Source organism: Nomascus leucogenys, chromosome 3 (assembly GCF_006542625.1).
Source record: "Nomascus leucogenys isolate Asia chromosome 3, Asia_NLE_v1, whole genome shotgun sequence".
NCBI lineage: Eukaryota > Metazoa > Chordata > Mammalia > Primates > Hylobatidae > Nomascus > Nomascus leucogenys.
Genome location: NC_044383.1, coordinates 130,549,602 through 130,572,985, shown reverse-complemented (window position 1 = coordinate 130,572,985; position 23,384 = coordinate 130,549,602). Strand labels below are relative to the sequence as shown.

General features: G+C 37.3%; 1 protein-coding gene across 2 annotated transcripts in view; it reads right to left on the bottom strand.

Annotated features, from left to right (window-relative positions):
- Positions 1-23,384, bottom strand: part of UTRN (utrophin) — a 573,765-nt gene that overhangs the window by 344,204 nt on the left and 206,177 nt on the right. For both annotated transcript variants that reach the window (XM_030809793.1, XM_030809794.1), the window contains exons 32-37: positions 22,774-22,947; positions 20,444-20,599; positions 16,061-16,231; positions 4,138-4,317; positions 1,231-1,359; positions 444-614 (exon numbers count right to left, since the gene is read on the bottom strand). In XM_030809793.1, the coding sequence (XP_030665653.1) occupies positions 444-614; positions 1,231-1,359; positions 4,138-4,317; positions 16,061-16,231; positions 20,444-20,599; positions 22,774-22,947 (981 nt within the window). The remainder of the gene's footprint in view (positions 1-443; positions 615-1,230; positions 1,360-4,137; positions 4,318-16,060; positions 16,232-20,443; positions 20,600-22,773; positions 22,948-23,384) is intronic.

Sequence of the window (23,384 nt, the reverse complement as noted above, 5' to 3'; positions counted from 1 at the left end):
CAGACAAATGCTCCATTCAAAGAAAAAGTGATTAAAAACATTTTAATTTAAAAATCGTTGGCTGGGTGCAGCAGCTCACACCTGTAATCCCAGCACTTTGGGAGCCAAGGCGGGTAGATCACTTGAGGTCAGCAGCTCGAGACCAGCCTGGCCAAGATGGTGAAACCCTATCTCTCCTGAAAAAAATACAAAATTTAGCTGGGCATGGTGGCAGTTGCCCGTAATCCCAGCTACTCGGGAGGCTGAGGCCCGAGAATAGCTTGCACCCAGAAGGCAGAGGTTGCAGTGAGATCATGCCACTGCACTCCAGTCTGGGTGACAGAGAGAGAAAATAATAAAATTAAAATAACAAAACAAAAATTGTTGATGTATATACTGTATGACTATCATTTAGATACATACCCATAGGAAAAATGGTTTACTCTAAAAACATAATTACTCACTTTGGCACTTTTGATATGTTGAGACACCTTTTCAAAGTTCCTATTCAGCTCAGCTAACTTTGGTTCTACAAGCTCCCTGCTTGAGCTTCCACGGGCATTCATCAAAATAAGGGCTTGATCGCGGACATTTTCAACCTGGAGGCTGGCATCATCCAGCTCAGATACTAAACGCTAAGTATAAGAAAACACAAAATTATCTCATGGGAAAAATCAAACCCAAACATGAGTGTGATGCTTATACAGAATGGAAAGGGAGTTTAAATAAATATCTGGGATCCCCAGTAAGAGATTTCAGCATAATCAACCAGGTGAGAGCTGTTCACATAGGACTCACTGGAGAACAGAGGTAAGTAACTCTCAGTGGAAAACACAGAAGTGAGACTCACTAGAGAATACAAAAGTATGTAAGACTCACTGGAGAGTACAGAAGTAAGACAGACTTATTGGAGAATACAAAAGTAAGTAAGACTCACTGGAGAATACAGAAGTAAGCAGCACTCAATGGAGAATACAAAAGTAAGCAAGACTTATTGGCATCTTATGTGAATAGCTCTTACTCTGGTTGATTGTGCTGAAATCTCTTACTAGTCTTTCAATTTCAATTCAAGTTCGTCTGTTATTGAGTTTGTCTCTTATTGTCTCAGTTTCTCTCATCAAAATAAATGTTAATGAATCTAATGCTTGGGAGGAATGAGAGCATAAGTAACTTAGAGCATTCCACAGGAGAAAACATGACAATGAAACATTCCACTCCCAAAAGTGTTACTGATGTCTCTATGTTTGCTACCTTCACAATTTCTTCCCGTTTACTTGCTGGTTTCTTTTCAATTTCATCCAATAGAGCTTCAGCTTGATACAGCCAGGTACTTATGTGAGCCACATTTCCATCAAATATTTCTAGCTGGTTCTGATGATTCTACAAAGGAATTAATAAAATGCTTACATAACCATATGAAATATTTAAGATTACAATCTTAAAAGAGATTTAAAAGACCTTCAAAGAGCAAACTGTATCATGAATTTAAAGAAGAGCTTTCACCTTCCTGCAGGGCTCTTCTTCAGTGAATAAATCTCATTCCTAAAAATGCATAACTATGGTGCTTAACACTTTTTAAATTTATTTGATTTACACCTCAACACAATAAAAAGTTGAAGCAGAATAAAAGGTGAAAGTTTCTTTTTCAATTTCAATGCAAGTTCATCTCTTATTCCTTATTCTTATATTACAACTGATCTGATTTACCCTCTTCAATCTTTTTTTTTTTGAGATGGAGTATTACTCTGTTGCCAGGCCGGAGTATAGTGGCACAATCTCAGCTCACTGCAACCTCCACCTTCTGGGTTCAAGTGATTCTCCTGCCTCAGCCTCCCAAGTAGATGGGACTGCAGGCGTGCACCACCACACTCAGCTAATTTTTGTATTTTTAGTAGAGACGGGGTTTCACCATGTTGGCCACGATGGTCTCGATCTCTTGACCTCGTGATCCACCCGCCTCAGCCTCCCAAAGTGCTGGGATTACAGGTGTGCACCACCGCACCTGGCCCATATTTTTTAAAAACTCATTTAAGGAATAATTTTTAAAAATGATGAAAATATGAATTGAAAAAGATTCTGTATGCTCTGCTCAAAGGACAGTGCCTTTGTCTCCTCACCTCAGTATCACCAGCCCTTAATATTACATCTGGCACAGACCACAGCAAGATGTACTGAAACAGGACATGAAATGTGCTTGACAGAACACATTTGAAAACAGAAGCAAGAGTTAAGCAGATTATGACTGGGAAAAACAGTTAATCTAAGGCAAGAAGTTAGAGTGTGACCAAAAAGGGTAACAAGGCTTATGATGAAATTAACCTTTAACAATTATATTTTGTGAGATAAAAGAAACTGGAAAATACTTAGACAGTAAAAGTTTTTACAAAGAAAGAAATTATTAATCTATATGAAAAATAGTTGAAAAAAGAAAATGTAGGCTGGGTGTGGTGGCTCACGCCTGTAATCCAGTACTTTGGGAGGTCCCGATGGGAGGATTACTTGACCTCAGGAATTCAAGACCAGCCTGAACAACATAGTGAAACCCCCCTCTACAAAAAATAAAAAAATTAGCCGGGTGTGGTGGTGCATGACGGTAGTCCCAGCTACTCGCAAGGCTGAGGTGGAAGGATCACCTGAGCCTGGGGAGGTCGAGGTTGCAGTGGCCCATGATCATACCACTGCACTCCAGCATGGGTGACAGAGTGACACCTAGCCTCAAAAAAAAAAAAAAGTGAACAAATAAATTATATAAAAATAAAAGAAACTTGCACTTGTACCCCTGAACTTAAAATAAACATTAAAAAAAAGAAAATGTTAACTAATAAATGATATGAGAAAATATCAACAGTGATCTGGATTCTAAGTAGGTAGAACTGATGAGCGCCAGACTTGTTTACCCCTATTAAGCAGGTAAATCAAATGTTCTAACAGCACAAGAAAGATGCTGCTTGAATGGAGAGTTTGAAAGGTATAGACTGAAGAATACAGAAATAAGGGCCATAAGAATGTGAAATAAAGCTAGTAATTAAAAATTAATATATAAAATATTTAATGAGCATATTCTTGAGCCAAGAATCTCATATTCACTATTATATTCAATATTTAACAACTCTGTTAGGTATATACCTTTGTTCTCATTCTGTACATATGGAAATTGAAGCTTAGTAACATTAAGTAACTTAGCTAAGGTTAAGCAGATAATAAGTCATGGACTGTGGATATAAATCTGTTAGAGATCATGAGCAAAGCCCATGCTCTTCATTGCCCTACACATCCTGATGAATTTAAATAAATATTCAAACACACAATAATGTATTTTTGATGTCTCTATCCATTACCTAGTAATTCTATAAATTTGATAAAAGTCCTATCTCAGGTATTTCAGAATTAAAAAAAAATTTATAAATGACAATGCCTTCCTCAGCAGAGGAGGGTGGGGTGGCCATATATTCACAGTTAGTATCATAGGAACATAAAACCACTATAAAAATTAAGTGGTAACTATTTCCACGAGATAATTTACAGAGTAGTGGTATAACCAAAGACTAACACATATACAATATTTAATAATTATAATCATAGCAAAATCTAAAATTGGTTGTTTTGCATATAGTTATTTAAGAGCACTACATGTTTAAGGCTCATAATTAATCATTGCAAAACTGTATGAGATAGATATAATAATGTCCATTTTACAAATCAAACAACTGAGGTTTAGAGAATGTTTAAGTAACTTGACCAATGTTACCGAGCTAGTAGTGAAAATTTTTACATAGGCCATCAGATGCTAGAACCTGTGCTCTTAACCAGTAAGCCATTATTCAAACGCTATAAAGATTACATATAAAAATAGCTTCTGATAGTATGAAAACCAAATACAATATGAAATCATTAAAATAAAGCAAATAAGGTGCATTTCCTAAAATATGAAAGTACCTCATTCCATGCAGATCATGAATATTTAGAAACACTGTAAATTCTTTCTAGTTATTACCTTTCCAAAGAAAAAATAAAACCTAGTCTAATGAAATTAATTCACAAGCAAAACATCACTGTGACACACAGTAAACAGGATTTGAAATTTAATCAAAGTTGTATTCATTTAAAAAATAACTAGAAGAGAGGAGAAGATTTCATCAACTTTTTCCTGAGACATACCATCAAGGTATTGCACCAATCTTCAGTCCAGGTACGAACTCGGCTCCACCCAGCATTAAGGACACAGAGCCTCTCTTCTAAAATAGGCTCACTGCCCTCAATCAAGTTTTGCAGGGCAGCACTACTCTCTGTGATGGTATTTAAATCAGCTTTTCTCTTTTCCAGATCCCTCAGAACATTCTAGAAAATAAAAACACCAAGACCTACTTGATCCTTCAGAATATTGTAAGAGTGTATGCAACCTTAAATTATTAAAAACTTTTCTGCCACATATACAAAGTAGTCCATGATAGTCCATGACTCCCTAGATAATTTACAATGTCAAAGTTTACAAAATTCCCAAACTTATTAACATAGTAAGAATTCTTAAGTTCCAAATGGAAAACAAAATGTGTAATTCAACACATACCAATGAGTGTAACACACTCAGCTGTGGGAAAGCAATTATTTCATTTATTTAAATATAAATCCATTTATTACATATGAATGCCAATTACCTTCATCATCACTCTAAATGCAAAGGCTCAATTTCATTTTCAGTAACTACAGGCTGGCAAAGCAGAAGGATCCTAGAACTCACAACTTAAAAAAATTCACAATGAATTTTTCTCCTAGATTACCAGAGGAAACTATAGATGTGTACTATAGGTACTTGCAAGGATAACATCTTATAGCTGGGTGATTTCACATGCAATATGATGAATAAACATTACAAAAAAAATTTCATGTAAGTAATTCACAAGAGAATAGCAAGTCTAAGCTTTGGTCTTACAACTGTCATAAGTGCAAAGATAATACTCTGGATGGTATGCTCTTTCAATCAAAAAGCAATATGCATGTATCTACCCTACTGCTACTATTATTGACTATTTTTTAAATCAATATTTAAACCAATCATTTTAAGGAGCTCAAGTTTATATTTCTACATTAAATCACACCTTGGAAAGCATACCAATTACAAATTCACAGGTGAGTCCAGGTTTAAACACTCACTTGGCCATATCAATTACTGGTATATTTATGAAGAAACTGAAATACTACTTTCCAATGTTCTTCTCTAGCAAGGGGGGAACAAATAAAGGATACCCAATAGCCATGCTCTCAGCAATTATTAATAAGAATCTTTCATTTCTTCAGTGGGTATGTAATGATTGACTAGAATAGCATTTAAGAACTATAAAAAATAAAGAACTACAAGTAATTACATCTAAATAGTACACATCCTTTTTTATAGTAAAAAAGATTACATTGAAAATAGTGATATTTAAGTTATGGAATAAAAACTATTCAGAAATGAAAATATTATTTAAGGTTTGCATTGAAAATAATTTTACATAATCTTTAAGTGCAAATATATTAAAATGTTGTGAAATCTTAATGTTCCTTAAATCTGAAAAGACAATGATAAAAAGATGGTGGTTATGTTATTAATACATACTGACGTTTCATTTGGTTTACTCTAATGAAGAGAATGTGCTGTGAATTTGTGACTTGTATATATCATCTTTATTATTTCAATTCTGAAATAAGATTAAATAGAAACTTGAGAGCATATTGTTCCAAAAGAAACAAATTTTTCATTTCTTTCAGTCTTTACCTAAAAAAGCTACGAGAATCAGCTGAAAAACCAATTGAATTTATGAATACACAAACATGGATGTTTAAAAATTAAATATATAAAATCAATATCACCTATGTACCAACAATAAGCACTCTGTAAAAAAAAGAAAAGTATATTTTTACCTAGCAATAAAAATAGATGTGTAGGAATAAACTCCTGTGCATATACGAATAATGTTTATAAAGAAAAAAATCAAAACATTATGTAGGAATGTGAAAGAATTTAGGAGAAAAATGAGACATATATGTTACCAAACAGAATTAATATTAACAAACATATCAATTCTGCACTAAACAAATGTATGAATTTAAGGCAATTCAAATCAAAATTTCCAATAGAATTTAAGAATTTAACAATAAAAATTCTAAAGTTCATATAAGATATATACCAAAAATGAAGCATAAAGAGAAGGAATCCATTAACTGCAGTTAAAATATACTATAAAACATGGCTAAACAGTCTAAAAACTGGTACATTTCATGGGGCCAGATCAGTGGAGCAGAGAACAATGAAAGGCAACAGGAAAATAAGAATTTATGAACTTAGCGTGTCAAATCCATGGGGACAAGGTTAATTACTCAACCAATAGTGCTAAGATAATTGGTTATCCTTTTGGAAAGACGGTTAGAGCCTTACCTCATGAAATACACCAAAATAAATTCCGGAAAGATTAGTGCATTAAAGGTAAAAAGATGAAACTATAAAAGAGTTAGTAGAGGAGGTGGTTGGCAAGATGGCCAAATAGGAACAGCTCCAGTCTGCAGCTTCCAGCAAGACCAATACAGAATGCAGGCGATTTCTGCATTTCCAACAGAGGTACTTGGTTCATCTCACTGTAACTAGTTAGACAGCGGGTGCAGCCCACGGAGGGCGTCGCTTCACCAGGGAAGCGCGAGGGGTTGGAGAACTCCCTCCCCCAGCCAAGGGAAGCCATGAGGGACTGTGCCGTGAGGTACGGTGCTATCCAGCCAAGATACTACACTTTTTTCAAGGTCTTCGCAACCCACAGACCCAGAGATTGCCCGGGTGCCTACATCACCAGGGCCCAGGGTTTCAAGCACAAAACTGGGTGGCCGACTGGGGAGACACTGAGCTAGCTGCAGGTGTTTTTTTTTTTCATACCCCAGGGGTGCCTGGAACACCAGCAAGACAGAACCATTCACTACCCTGGAAAGGGAACTGAAGCCAGGGAGCCAAGTGGTCTAGCTCAACAGATTCCACCCCCATGGAGCCCAGCAAGCAAAGATCCAACGACTGGAAATTCTCGCTGCCAGGACAGCAGTCTGAAGTTGACTTGGAATGCTGGAGCTTGGTGGGGAGAGGGGCATCTGCCATTACTGAGGCTTGAGTAGGCAGTTATCCCCTCACAGTGTAAACAAAGCCTCCAGGAAGTTCAAACTGGGCAGAACCCACCACAGCTCAGAAAAGCCTCTGTAGCCAGACTCTCTCTCTAGATTCCTACTCTCTGGGCCAGGCATCTCTGAAAGAAGGGCAGCAGCCCCAGCCAGGGGCTTATAGAGAAAATTCCCATCTCCTTGGGACACAGCATGTGGGGGAAAGGGCAGCTGTGAGCAAAGCTCCAGCAGACTTAAACATTCCTGCCTGCCAGCTCTGAAGAGAGCAGTGGATCTCCCATCACAGAGCTCGAACTCTGCTAAGGGACAGACGGCCTCCTCAAGTGGGTCCCTGACCCCCGTGCCTCCTGACTGGGAGAAACCTCCCAGCACGGGTCAACAGACACCTAATATAGGAGAGCTCCAGCTGGTATATGTTGAGTGTCCCTCTGGAACAAAGCTTCCAGAGGAAGGAGCAGGGAGCAATCTTTGCTATTCTGCAGCTTCCACTGCTGATACCCAGGCAAACAGGGTCTGGGGTGGACCTCCAGCAAACTCCAGCAGACCTGCAGCAGAGCGGCCTGACTGTTAGAAGGAAAACTAACAAACAGCAACAACATTAACATCAACAAAAAGAACGACCATGCAAAAACCCCATTCAAAGGTCACCAACATCAAAGATCAAAGGTAGATAAATCCACAAAGATGAGGAAAAACCAGCATAAAAATGCTGAAAATTCCAAAAACCAGGATGCCTCTTCTCCTCCAAAGAATCAGAACTCCTTGCTAGCAAGGGAACAAAACTGGATGGAAAATGAGTTTGATGAATTGACAGAAGTAGGCTTCAGAAAGTGGGTAATAACAAACTCCTCCAAGCTAATGGAGCATGTTCTAACCCAATGCAAGGAAGCTAAGAACCTTGATAAAAGGTTACAGAAACTGCTAACTAGAATAACCAATTTAGAGAAGAACATAAATGACCTGATAAAGCTGAAAACACAGCACGAAAACTTCATGAGGCATACACAAGTAATAGATGAATCGATCTAGTGGAAGAAAGGATATCAGAGATTGGAGATCAACTTAATAAAATAAAGTGTGAAGATAAGATTAGAGAAAAAAGAATGAAAATGAACAAACAAAGCCTCCAAGAAATATGAGACTATGTGAAAAGACCAAACCTACATTTGATTGGCGTACCCAAAAGTGACAGGGAGAATGGAACAAAGTTGGAAAACACACTTCAAGATATTCTGCAAGAGAACTCCCCCAACCTAACAAGACAGGCCAACATTCAACTTTAGGAAATACAGAGAATGCCACAAAGATACTCCTCCTCGGGAAGAGCAACCCCAAGACACATTATCGTCAGATTCACCAAGGTTGAAATGAAGGAAAAAATGATAAGGGCAGCCAGAGAGAAAGGTCAGGTTACCTACAAAGAGAAGCCCATCAGACTAATGCAGATCACTTTGCAGAAAACCTACAAGCCAGAAGAGAATGGGGGCCAACATTCAATGTTCTTAAAGAAAAGAATTTTCAACCCAGAATTTCATATCCAGCCAAACTAAGCTTCATAAGCAAAGGAGAAATAAGATCCTTTACAGACAAGCAAATGCTGAGATATTCTGTCACCACCAGGCCTGCCTTACAAGAACTCCTGAAGGAAGCACTAAATATGGAAATGAAAAACTAGTACCAGCCACTGCAAAAACATACCAAAATGTAAAAACCATGGACACTATGAAGAAACTGCATCAACTAATGGGCAAAATAACCAGCTAACATCATAATGACAGGATCAAATTCATACATAACAATATTAACCTTAAATGTAAATGAGCTAAATGCCCCAATTAAAAGACACGGACTGGAAAACTGGATAAACAGCCAAGACCCATCAGTGTGCTGTATTCAGGAGACCCATCTCTTGTGCAAAGACACACATAGACTCAAAATAAAGGAATGGAGGAATATTTACCAAACAAATGGAAAGCAAAAAATAAAAATAAAAAAAATGCGAGGCTTGCAATCCTCGTCTCTGATAAAACAGACTTTAAACCAACAAAGATCAAAAAAGACAAAGAAGGACATTACATAATGGTAAAGGGATCGATGCAACAAGAAGAGCTAACTATCCTAAATATATATGCACCCAATACAGGAGCACCCAGATTCATACAGCAAGTCCTGAGTGACCTACAAAGAGACTTAGACTTCCACACAATAATAGGCGGAGACTTTAATGCCCAACTGTCAATATTAGACAGATCAGTGAGGCAGAAAATTAACAAGGATATTCAGGACTTGAACTCAGCTCTGGACCAAACGGACCTAATAGACATCTACAGAACTCTCCACCCCAAATCAACAGAATATACATTCTTCTCAGCACCACATAGCATTTATTCCAAAATTGACCACATAATTGGAAGTAAAACACTCCTCAGCAAATGCAAAAGAATAGAAATCATAACAAACAGTCTCTCAGACCACAGTGCAATCAAATTAGAACTCAGGATTAAGAAACTCACTCAAAACCGCACAACTACATGGAAACTGCACAACCTGCTCCTGAATGACTTCTGGGTAAATAACAAAATTAAGGCAGAAGTAAGTAAGTTCTTTGAAACCAATGGGAACAAAGACACAACATAACAGAATCTAGGACACAGCTAAAGCAGTGTTTACAGGGAAATCTATAGCACTAACTGCCCACATGAGAAAGCAGGAAAGGTCTAAAATCGACTCCCTAATATCACAATTAAAAGAACTAGAGAAGCAAGAGCAAACAAATTCAAAAGCTAGCAGAAGACAAGAAATAACTAAGAGCAGAGCAGAACTGAAGGAGATAGAGACACAAAAACCCTTCAAAAAAATCAGTGAACCCAGGAGCTGGTTTTTTGAAAAGATTAATAAAATAGATAAGCCACTAGCCAGACTAATAAACAAGAAAAGAAAGAAGAATCAAATAGTCACACACAAAAAAAGATAAAGGGGATATCACCAATGATCCCACAGAAATACAAACTACCATCAGAAAATACTATAAGCACCTCTACAAAAATGAACTAGAAAATGTAGAAGAAATGGGTAAATTCCTGGACACACACATCCTCACAAGACTAAACCCGGAAGAAGTTGAATCCCTGAATAGACCAACAACAAGTTCTGAAATTGAGGCAATAATTAATAGCCTACCAACCAACAAAAGCCCAGGACCAGATGGATTCACAGCTGAATTCTACTAGAGGTACTAAGAGGAGCTGGTACCATTCCTTCTAAAACTATTCCAAACAATAGAAAAAAAGGGACTCCTCCCTAACTCATTTTATGAGGCCAGCATCATCCTGATACCAAAACCTAGCAGAGACAAAACAAAAAAAAGAAAATTTCAGGCCAATATCCCTGATGAACACTAATGCGATAATCCTCAATAAAATACTGGCAAACTGAATCCAGCAGCATATCAAAAAGTGTATCCACCATGATCAAGTTGGCTTCATCTCTGGGATGCAAGGCTAGTTCAGTGCAAATCAATAAATGTAATCAATACACAAATCAATAAATATAATCCATCACATAAGCAGAACCAATGACACAAACCACATGATTATCTCAATAGATGCAGAAAAGGCCTTCGATAAAATTCAACACCCCTTCATGCTAAAAAAAACACTAAATAAACTAGGTATTAACTGAACATATCTCAAAATAATAAGAGCTATTCATGACAAAGCCACAGCCAATATCATATTGAATGGGCAAAAGCTGAAAGCATTCCTTTTGAAAACCGGCACAAGACAAGGATGCCCTCTCTCACCACTGCTATTGAACATAGTATTGGAAGTTCTGGCCAGGGCAATCAGGCAAGAGAAAGAAATAAAGCGTATTCAGATAGGAAGAGAAGAAGTCAAATTGTCTCTGTTTGCAGATGACATAATTGTATATTTACAAAACTCCATAGTCTCAGCCCAAAAACTCCTTAGGCTGATAAGCAATTTCAGCAAAGTCTCAGGATACAAAATCAATGTGCAAAAATCACAAGCATTCCTATACACAATAATAGAGAGCCAAATCATGAGTGAACTCTCATTCACAGTTGCTACAAAGAGAATTAAATAGCTAGGAATACAACTTACAAGGGATGTGAAGGACCTCTTCGAGGAGAACTACAAACCACTGCTCAAGGAAATAAGAGAGGACACAAATAAATGGAAAAACATTCCATGCTCACAGATAGGAAGAATCAATATCGTGAAAATGGCCACACTGCTCAAAGTAATTTTTAAATTCAATGGTATTCCCATCAAACTACCATTGACTTTCTTCAGAGAATTAGAAAAAAAACACTTTAAATTTCATACGGAACCAAAAAGAGCCCATATAGCCAAGAAAATCCTAAGCAAAAAGAACAAAGCTGGAGGCATCCACCTGACTTCAAACTACACTATCAGGCTACAGTAACCAAAACAGCATGGTACTGGTACCAAAACAGATACATAGACCAATGGAACAGAACAGAGGCCTCACAAATAACACCACACATCTATAACTAACTGATCTTTGACAAACCTGACAAAAACAAGCAATGGGGAAAGGATTCCCTACTTCATAAATGGTGTTGGGAAAACAGGCTGGCCATATGCAAAAAACTGAAACTGGACCCCTTCCTTACACCTTATCCAAAAATTAACTCAAGATGGATTAAAGACTTAAACATAAGACCTAAAACCATAAAAACCCTAGAAGAAAACCTAGGCAATACCATTCAGGACACTGGCATGTGCAAAGACTTCTTGATTAAAACACCAAAAGCAATGGCAAAAAAAGCCAGAATTGACAAATAAGATCTATAAACTAAAGAGCTTCTGCAGAGCAAAAGAAAGTACCATCATAGTGAACAGGAAACCTAGAGACTGGGAGAAAGTTTTTGCAATCTATCCATCTGACAAAGAGCTAATATCCTGAATCTACAAGGAACTTAAACGAATTTACAAGAAAAAACAAACAACTCCATCAAATAGTAGGTGAAGGATATGAACAGGCACTTCTCAAAAGAAGACATTTATGTGGCCAACAAACATGAAAAAAAGCTCATCATCACTGGTCATTAGAGAAATGCAATTCAAAACCACAATGAGATACCATCTCACACCAGGTAGAATGGCGATTATTAAAAAGTCAGGAAACAACAGATGCTGGAGAGGATGTGGAGAAATAGAACACTTTCACACTGTTGGTGGGAGTGTACATTAGTTCAACCATTGTGGAAGAGGTGATTCCTCAAGGATCTAGAACCAGAAATATCATTTGACCCAGAAATCCCATTACTGGGTATATACTCAAAGGATTATAAATCATTCTACTCTAAAGACATGCCCACGTATGTTTATTGCAGCACTATTCACAATAGCAAAGACTTGGAATCAACCCAAATGCCCATCAATGTTAGACTGGATAAAGAAAATGTGGCACATATATACCATGGAATACTATGTAGCTATTAAAAATGTGAGTTCATGTCCTTTGCAGGGACCTGGATTAAGTTGGAAACTATCATTCTCAGTACGCTAACACAGGAACAGAAAACCAAACACCACATGTTCTCACTCATAAGTGGGAGTTGAACAATGAGAACACATGGACACAGGGAGGGGAACATCACACACTGAGGCCTGTTGGGGGGTGGGGGTCTAGGGGAGGGATAGCATTAGGAGAAATACCCAATGTAGATGACAGGTTGATGAGTGTGGGAAATGACCATGGCATACGTATACCTATGTAACAAACCTACACGTTCCGCACACGTATCCCAGAACTTAAAGTATAACAATTAAAAAAAAAAGCTAGTAGAAAAAATAAGTAAATAATTAAATGAACCTGGAGTGGAGGTGGTCTTTCTAAGCACTAAAGGCAGAAATAATGAAGAAAAAGATGGATTTTGTTTATTAAAAAATATTCAGAAGGGTTTACTTTTTTCAAAAAAAAACTTAAAAAAACAAAAAAGGAAGCTGCAGTAATAAAAAAATTTGTTTGCAATCAAACACAACTCACTAAGCATTGATAATCAGAAGAGATAAAAAGCTCCAAATTAAAAGACCAATTTGGTGATAAAAATTGGCCAGAATTAGAGGAAAAAGCGGTATTTTTAACAGTGCTATAGAAGACCTATAAACTTGTCAAAAATGTTCTAATTAAATAACCGAAACATGATGTCAAGTAGAAATTCTCATTTGCATGTGGTGGGTGCACTATTTCTGAAGGACAATTGCATAATATGTATAAGACTTAAAAATGGATATATTCCTGTCCCTTGATCAATACTTTTAGGGTTAAGAATTTATCCTCAGGAAATAATTATGAATGTATGATATGGTTTAGTATATTCACCACAGCATTATCTATAATAGTGAAAATCATAATAATTTAAACGGACATGAATAGAGAAATGAGAAAATAAAAAAATTAAGAATGAAATACTATGCATATCTCTAATATGCTATACAAAAACAAGTATAGGTAAAGAAAAATGCTAAAGATGTAAGTTTTTAAAAGAAGGTCAATAAATACTAGTTACAACAAAATCTATTTTTAAATATATGCTTTTGCATGTGCACATCGAAATGTGCCCAAAAAAATGAAAAAATAACAGTATTGTTTGATTATAGGTGATTTTTGCTCCTGTTTTTTTGTATTACACTACGCAAATTTCATTCAAACAGCTCCTATTACTTATGTTACTAATAAAAAAAAGTAATGATTTTCAAAGTATACTGCACAAGGAAGATAATATGTCCTTGAAAAACTTAAATTTAACAAAAATAAAGTTTGGTGTCTTTGTTTTGCATTCATCCACAATACACTGATGACTTGCAATGTTCATTTCCCTCATACATTCCTTTCTTCACTTGCTTTACACTCACACAGCTCATGGCATGATCACGCTTTTCATGAGCTTTTTTCTAAACTGAGAATAGTCTTTCCAGCGTCTACTATCTTAACTTTCTCCCAGCTGTCATCTCCACAGAACATTCAAAGTAAGCAGGAGTTGTGTCGCCCCACAACCTCTCAGCACCTTCTCCTCAAGGCCCACAGCAAACATGTAGAGCTGTAGAGGGTGTCAAACTGATACTTGTGGCTTTATATAAACATCAGTCACAGTATTGATCATTTATATTCAGCACTTCCCACTAGTATACTTGCTTCTTTCTCAGGAAAGAGATTTAGGAAAACAGAATGCCTTGTTAAAAGAACTACTCATGTTCCATTCAATTCTTTGTCTACTGCAGAAGCCAGAACCAGCAAACCAACTTTCTAATCTGTGATTTCAAAGTACAGGGTTAAAGAAAACTCTTGTATTGATTTTTTAAAACTCTATTCCTATGTTCTTTACATCTGTAAGTTTGCAATAGAAAGATTAGTTATTGGTTTTAAAATGTTATTAAAGAGGAATTAAACTTAGCACAATTCTTTGTAAATACTCTGTAAATATGTGTCATTGATTTTGAAGATGGTGAATTAGGCTTTTAAGTACTATATAAACATAATACCTATAAAGGCCTTGATGATCCATGAATGTAATGCTTTTGGAATCAAGATAAAAATATCTTATTAAAAGAGCTGTTTTACAAATAACCTCATTAAAAAGTGGGCAAAGAAAATGGACACTTTACAAAAGACATACTAGCAGCCAACAACACATGAAAAAATGCTCAACATCACTAACATTACAGAAATGCAAATTGAAACCACAATGAAATACCATCTCACACCATTCAGAATGGCTATTATTAAAAAGTCAAAAAATAACAGATGTTGGCAAGGTTGCAGAGAAAAAGGAACACTTTTTTTTTTTTTTTTGAGACGGAGTCTTGCTGTCGCCTAGGCTAGAGTGCAGTGGTGTGATCTCAGCTCACTGCAGGCTCCGCCCCCCCAGGGTTCATACCATTCTCCTGCCTCAGCCTCCCGCATAGCTGGGACTACAGGCGCCCGCCACCTCGCCCAGCTAATTTTTTGTATTTTTAGTAGAGACGGGGTTTCACCATGTTAGCCAGGATGGTCTCGATCTGACCTCGTGATCCACCTGCCTCGGCCTCCCAAAGTGCTGGGATTACAGGCGTGAACCACCGTGCCCAGCCAAGGAACACTTTTATACTGTTGGTGGGAATGTAAATTAGTTCAGCCTCTGTGGAAAGCAGTTTAGAAATTTCTCAAAGAACTTCAAACAGAATTCTGATTACTGACCCAGAAATCTGATTACTGGGTATATAGGCAAAGGAAAATAAACTGTTCTACCAAAAAGACACATGCACTCATATGTTCATCAGCACTATTCACAACAGCAAGGACATGTCATCAACCTAGGTGCCCATCAGTGGTGGACTGGATAAAGAAAATGTGATACATATACACCATGGAATACTATACAACCATAAAAAAGAATGAAATCATGTCCTTTGCAGCAACATGGATGCAGCTGAAGGCCATTAGCCTAAGTGAATTAATGCAGGAATGGGAAACCAATCACCACATTTTCTTGCTTACTAGTGGGAGCTAAACATTGGGTACACAAGGCCATAAAGAAGGGGAACAATAAACATTGGGGACTAGTAGAGGGGCGAGAAACAGAGGGAGGCATGAGCTGAAAAACTACCTAGTGGGTACTATGCTTACTACCTGGGTGATGGGATCATTCATACCCCAAACCTCAGCATCACACAATATATCCATGTAACAAACCTATACGTGTACCCCTTAATCTAAAAGTAGAAATTATAAAGAAAATAAAATATAATCATTGTTTTTAAATATTTTTTCTTAGGACAGAGAAGTGGAAAAACAATGCAAAAAAGAAAAGGCTAGATTTAATATGAAATGGAGGGACATGGTATCCAACCAGGTCGCCCAGAACAAATGCCATGTTACACTGGCATCATGCTGGTGTGTCGTCTGAACTACAACTTACTTTAGCCCAGGAAATTTCTGTATCCAAGTCACCAAGCAGACGTTCTGAAGTGGACTTCTGTACCAATTCAGTTTCAGTAGCAGAAAGCCATTCAGAGAGAGAAGCAGCCTCTTTCTTCATTTTCCGGGCCAACTGTGATGCTCTTTCCAGATCCTGTTTTCCTTCTGTCACCTGAGATGGAGAGAGAGACAGGGAGAGACTGAGACTGAGATGGGAATGAACATAAAGGAGAATGAATCAGAATGTTAACTAAAGATCCAAACTGATTCATATATAACCCCCAAGACATACATAACCTTTGTCTGTAGCACCTTAGAATCCTCTAAGCTTGTATTTCTGCAAGGAGGCAATATACCGTAGTGGTTAAGTGCCAGGCAATCCTGGGTTTTCATCTTAGCTCTATCATTAATTTCCTAAGTGACACTGGCAGAGGTATAGCCCTCAAAAGATTGGTATGAGGCTGGGCACAGTGGCTCATGCCTATAATCCCAGCACTTTGGGAGGCCGAGGCAGGCAAATCTCTTGAGTCCAAGAGTTTGAGACCAGCCTAGAAAACATGACAAGACCTCATCTCTACAAAAAATACAAAAAATTAGCCAGTGTGGTGGTGCGTGCCTGTAGTTTCAGCTGGTCAGTAGGCTGAGGTGGGAGAATCACTTGAGCCCAGGAGGCTGGGGCTGCAGTGAGCCATGATCCTGCCACTGCACTCCAGCCTGGGCAACAGAGCAAGAGCCTGTCTCAAAAAAAAAAGATTGTTATGAGTATTAAGCGAGAAAAACACACATAAAAGAGCAGAAAATAAAGTTAAAAAATCACTAGTATCTATTATAATTTTGAACAGAAGATATCTTAGAATCCTCTCCATGAAGGAAAAATACTGTATTATAGTAACTTGATGGGAAAATAGCACCATTTTTGCAATTACATGTTTTATAATTAACCACTTTAACTTAAAATGCAGTACATGACTATACAACCTAAACCTTATTATTATTTTGCTCTTATTGTTGTTGACAGAAAACAAATGAACTTAACATTTACCAAGCTCTTAATACAGCTTCCGTGTTGTGCTAAGGAATCTTACACATGTATGCAATAAAAATTCACAAAGCCTCTTTCTACTTTATGGATAATGAAAATGAAACTTAAAGCGTTTAAGGCCAAGGCCAGGGTGATACAATCTTTGGATTGAGCCATGCCATTCTGGCTTCTACCCCCATCACTCCCAGACATTGCCCTTGCTAAGTTCAATAATGACCCCAGTGGCAACTGATCTAATGAATATGTTTACCTGGACATCATATTTAACTTTCAGTAATATCCAAAACAGGTAAATACACTCATTCTCAAAATACCATCTTCCCCTGGCTTTCCAGACCTAGTACTCACCTGTGTCCCTACCACTTCTTGCTACTTATATTAGTTTCTTTTGCAAGCTCATCTTCCTCAGATTTCTTACTAAATGATGTAATTCTTAAGACTTGGTTGAGGGCCCTCTTCTTTCACTATATCCTGTTCCTAGGAAATCTATCATCCCCGATTACTTTTATTACTACCTCTATGCAGATGACTCATAAAATCCACCTCTTCAGTCCAGATATATTCTCCAGACCCGAATAATCATGTGAGTACCCGACATTTCCAATTAACATTCTCAAAGGTTCTTAAAATGTCAACATGTCCAATACATACCTGTGATTTCTGCATGCTTCTACCTTTTTCTTCTTTTTTTGAGACAGAGTTTTCACTCTTGTTGCCCAAGCTGGAGTGCAGTGGCACAATCTCGACTCACTGCAACCTCGGCCTCCCAGGTTCAAGTGATTCTCCTGCCTCAGCCTCCCAAGTAGCTGGGATTACAGGCACATGCCACCACACTCAGCTAATTTTTTTTTTTTTTTTTTTTTGAGTAGCGACAGGTTTTTGCCATGTTGGCCAGGCTGGTCTCAAACTCCTGACCTCAGGTGATCCACCAACTTGGCCTCCGAAAGTGCAAAGACTACAGGCATGAGCCACCACACCCGGACCTCTATCTTTTCTTATAGCACCCATCTCAATGGCCACACCATCCACATCATCAAGCCAGAAACCCAGGAGTCATCCTTCATCTCTCCTCCTGGACCAAGTCCTGTTGATTTTACTTCCTACATATGTCTGAAATCAATTCACTCACTCCATCTCCACTGTCCATCCTAGTTCAAGGTACGACCATCTCTCACCAAGAGTACAACAATGACTTCCTAACTAGTCTCCTCACATCCACTCCAGCCGCTCTCCAATTCCTCTTCCAAAATGCAGTGAGTAATCCTCTAAAAGACATATCTGAGTATGTGATTTGCCTACTAAAACCTGTGCAATAACTGCTTAAGACCCAGACTTTAATCCGTAACACAAGATTGACATTGGCAGGATTTCATCTAATCCTATCTCCCTAGCACCATGTTCCCCACACTGGCTCCCTCTGCTCTAGCCACATAAATGTACCACACTGCCTTCTGCCTTAGAGCCTTTATATATACTGTTTTATCAGTCTCGAAATCTCCTCTGGTTTCACCCAGGTTACTCATACCCAGACTTCAGATCTCAGCTTTTGCATCACCTCCTCAGGGAAGCCTTCCTAACACACGACTGGGTGAAACCCCCCTTTACCTATACTCTTAAAGAACCATGTACATTCTTCATAACTCTTCAGACTGATAATGTGACATCATTTCATGTAACTACTCAATGTTTTCCTCTTTCACTACCCTAAGTTACATTAGACAAAGAGATAATTTATATCTTTCCTCACCACTGTCTCCTTGTATAATTCCTGACACAGAGTAAAATCTCGATTGAGTGAAACTTTAAATGACAAAATTAATTAATATTAAAATTATAGTCACAATTGGAGAATTAGTGCAGAAACCAGCAATATCATTCCATTCATAAAATGCCCAGTCAGTGAATAAATATAATAATATTTAATGAATAACCAGCTGTATAATTCCAAAAAGAAGCTCTAAGGTATGTGTTCCAGACATGTAATGCATCAAAATGTATCACATCAACAATCTAAGCTTACAGAAGTGAGATCAAAATCACCCAGAAAAAGTATAAACTGGTCATTCTGATTTCAATTGAAAACAAAATTTAAGCTGTTTTTCTCTGGGCTTATGTAGAAACTTCAATATTACCTCAACTGGAAGTAGTTAATATTTCCTAACTGAAAGAAGATCCAAAACACTACCAAACATGGGTTTTCAATATTACCTATTAAGGTTTCACACTTCCACACATTCTATGCTCTCCTGGTTTCAGGGCAAAGATTCAGTCACTCACAGTAAATGCTCAACAACTCCTGCATGGATTCACTAAAATGCCCAAATTAGAGATATTTCCTGGCAGGATTTCAAATCCTGGTAGATTAATGTGAACTTTTTGCCACTGGTTATTTACTAGAGCCCTGATGTTTTAACATTTCTAGGTAAACTACTCAATTTAGAAATCTAAGGACCAACAACTTGAGTTTTTACAGGGATTATTATTTCCCATTTTTCCTACATGAAATGGGAAAACATCAGGACTAAAAACAGAATGTTTCTCACAATTAAAATTACACTTAGAAAAATCTTACATGTTATGACTAGAAAAAAGCCAACACCAGCTACTGCTATCCATTGAAATTTGGAATTATTAACATTTATTTTTTCCCTTGTACTTCTCTGAAGTATTAAGTCTACCACAATGAACATATATTACTTGTAGTTTCCTTAGAATAACTTATGGAATATCAGTAGCCATTGAAAGTATAAATATTAGCCTGAATTAAATATTAAAAATAAATTTTTTTTGAAACAGTGTCTCACTCTGTTGCCTAGGCTGGAGTGTAGTGGTGTGATCTCAGCTCACTGCAACCTCTGCCTCCCAGGTTCAAGCAACCCTCCCACCTCAGCCTCCCAGGTAGCTAGGACTACAGATATGCACCACCATGGCTAATTTTTTTTTTTTTTTTTGGAAATTTGTTTTGTTTTTGGAGGTTTTCATTTGTACTTTTTTGTAGAGACAAGGTTTCATCATGTTGCCCAGGCTGGTCTCAAACCCCTGGGCTCAAGCCATTACCCATCTCAGCCTCCCAAAGACCTGGGATTACAGGCATGAGCCACTGTGCCTAGCCAAAAATAAATTTCTGTGTAACTATGAATTACTGTAATATTAGCACATACATTTAAAGAAATATAACAAAACTTATTACAATAAATTGAAAACACGTATGAATCTCATAATTTTCAAACATGCATTTTCCAAAAAGTGAAATTTAAAAATACATGAGAGAGAACGAGAGAGAGAGAGAGATTAAGCGAGAGAGAGAGAGAGCGGGATGAGTTGTAGGGCTGCTCTCCTCACCTGTGCGCCCAGGTCATTGTAAAGGACCTTCAGGGAAGTCAGCTGCTCATCCATCCCTTTTGGGTTGTCTGTTTGCTGTTTCTGGACAATATGTCTTCCTGTTTTAATTACAGTTTCCACTTCAAGTTTGACTTCACTCAAAGTTTTATACAGTTTCTTTAAAACAAACAAAGAAAAAGACAAATTACACACTGTGGTGACAACTTGCCAACTGGCATCATGTCAGAACACAGCTTACATAGATTGACAGCTAAGACCTAACTATGGCGATCAAAGGCCATCATCTTTCTCAGATTTGGTCTGAAGGTCGAGTCAAATGAAATCAGGCTTGTAATAACTTCTTCAAATCTGACAAGAAAATAAACTAATAGAGTTTATGCTCATTCTTTTGAAGTCTCAGACAAATGTTTTAAATGTTTATGAAAGTACTTGATAATATAAATATTTTTCCTACATAAAATGGGAAAACATTAGGACTAAAAACAGAATGTTTATCACAACTAAATTACATTTTAAAAAAATCTTGCATGTTATGACTAAAAAAAGCCAACACTGGCTACTGCTGTCTGTTGGATTTGAAATTATTAACATTTATTTCTATTTCTCGGAAGTACTAAGTCTACCACAATGAGCATATATTATTTGTATAATAAAAAAATACAAAACTCGATATATCAAGATGTATATGACTATAAGTAAACAGATTTCTGATGCAAATCAAAACCACAATAAGATACTATCTCACACCAGTCTGAATGACCATTATTAAACAGTCAAAAAACAACAGATGCTGGCAACGCTGCAGAGAAAAGGGAACACTATACACTGTTGGTAGGATTGTAAATCAGTTCAGCCCCTGGGGAAAGCAGTTTGGAAATATCTCAAAGAACTAAACATAGAATTATTATTTAACCGAGAAATCCTATTACTGGGTATATATGTAAAGGAGGATAATCGTTCTACAAAAAAACGCTCCTGTGTTTATCACACCACTGCGCACAATAGGTGCCCATCAATGGGGGAATGGATAAAGAAAACGTGGTACAAATACACCATGGAACACTACACAGCCATAAAAAATGAAATCATGTCCTTTGCAGCAGCATGAATGCAGCTCAAGGCCATTATCCTAAGTAAATTAATGCAGGAACAGAAAACCAAATACTACATGTTCTCACTTATAAGTGGGAGTTAAACAATGGGCACACATGCACATAAAGATGGAAAGCAAAGACACTGGGACTCCAAAAGAAGGGAAGAAGGAAAGGGGCAAGAGCTGAAAAACTACCAATTGGGTACTACATTTATTATTTGAGTGATGGGTTCAGTCGAAGCCCAAACCTCAGCATCATACAATATATTCATGTATCAAATGTGCACATGTACTTCCTGAACCTAAAAGTCTTCAAAAATTAAAAATAAAAATAAATTTAAATATAAAAAAAGAAATCGGAGTTCTGTAGGTCAAATTCAGAGCTGTCTTCATCCTAGTTACTTGAAACCAAAAAGCTTTATTCTAAACAGCTTGACACTGTACATCATCATCTCAACATCTCATAAGATGCTGTCATATAACAGACCCCTGAACTATGTTCCATGAAGTCAAGGACAGCACTTTCTCTGATTACCATTATGTCACAATAATCAAATAAATACTTATATACATGCACATATATATTAAAATTTATCCTTTGTTTTGAAAAGCACAAAGAACTGCCCCTATACCTCTCTTATCCTAAAGAGTCTCATCTTAAGTTCTGTGATTCTCAAGCGGAACACTAATTCTAAGATTGTGTCCCTTAGCTACATTATTTTTAAATTTCTATTCAATTGAATTATAAAGTTCAAGACTAAAAAAGTAATAAGGTCTTATATATCGTTTCTTCTTTCCTATCTTAAGGTTTAAATTTCCATTTAAACTTTTATTTTCCTAGAAAATGGAATTTTTATGATATCCATTCTAAGTATGGTTCTTCTAGCTAACTCAAATTTATCCTTGAAAACTTTGCTTATTAGTCACATTTTGCTGAAGCCTTCCTAACTTCATACGGTGATTAAGACGTGTTTCTTTTGTTTTGGTTTTTGTTTGTCATCACGTTACATACATGTCTATTCTAGTTTCCTTAGCTATCTCTCTTATTTCTTCTAATTTCTTTGGAGGGAAAAGACCACACTTCTTATTTTTTAACACGTTTTCCATCATCAATCCTTATGTTTAGCACACTGTAGACTAGTGATCGTTGGACACACTAGGCATGTGTACTTGCTAGACCAAGCCATAACAGCTGCTGAAAAAGCCACTGGATGTGTCAATCACCCAAAAGCCTCACCATACACTTGTCCAGGTGTGTCTGTATGACGTCAGGGTCTACGTCCTTCACATTCAGAACATGAAGTTCTGCTTTCACTCCATCCAGCACACGCTTGCAGTCCAGCATGCGCTGCTCGAAGTTAGCAGGCTTCTGGAAAAGCTGGAACTTTGTGGACACCTCTCGGAGTTTCCTCTATTTGCAGAAATGAAAATGTGCAAGTCCCATCAGGATGATTATCTCTCTCATCATGAGCATAACACATACTACTAAAAATTTGTACCATAAAGTACCAAAAAAGAATTCAGAAATATGACCCCAAAAAAAAAATCCTAATGAAACTTGGTGAGGGTACCCTATCGCCTAAGTGAACTGCATAGCCCAGTGTCAAAAACTACAACACTCAGTGTCTCAATCTCAGAAGTAATAGATTTGGATAAGAAATTTAGATAAAGCTGGCCTCACTGGAATTAAAACTTCATGTTCAAAAAGATAGTTCAGGAACCTAGAACTCAAAATGCCCTTCATCACAAGTTCAGAGTGAAAGTTAATGTCACATCAATCATGAAAGAACTAAATGATGCTGCATCCAATTCATGCTCAGTCTGCCCACAGCATCAGCCACACAATAC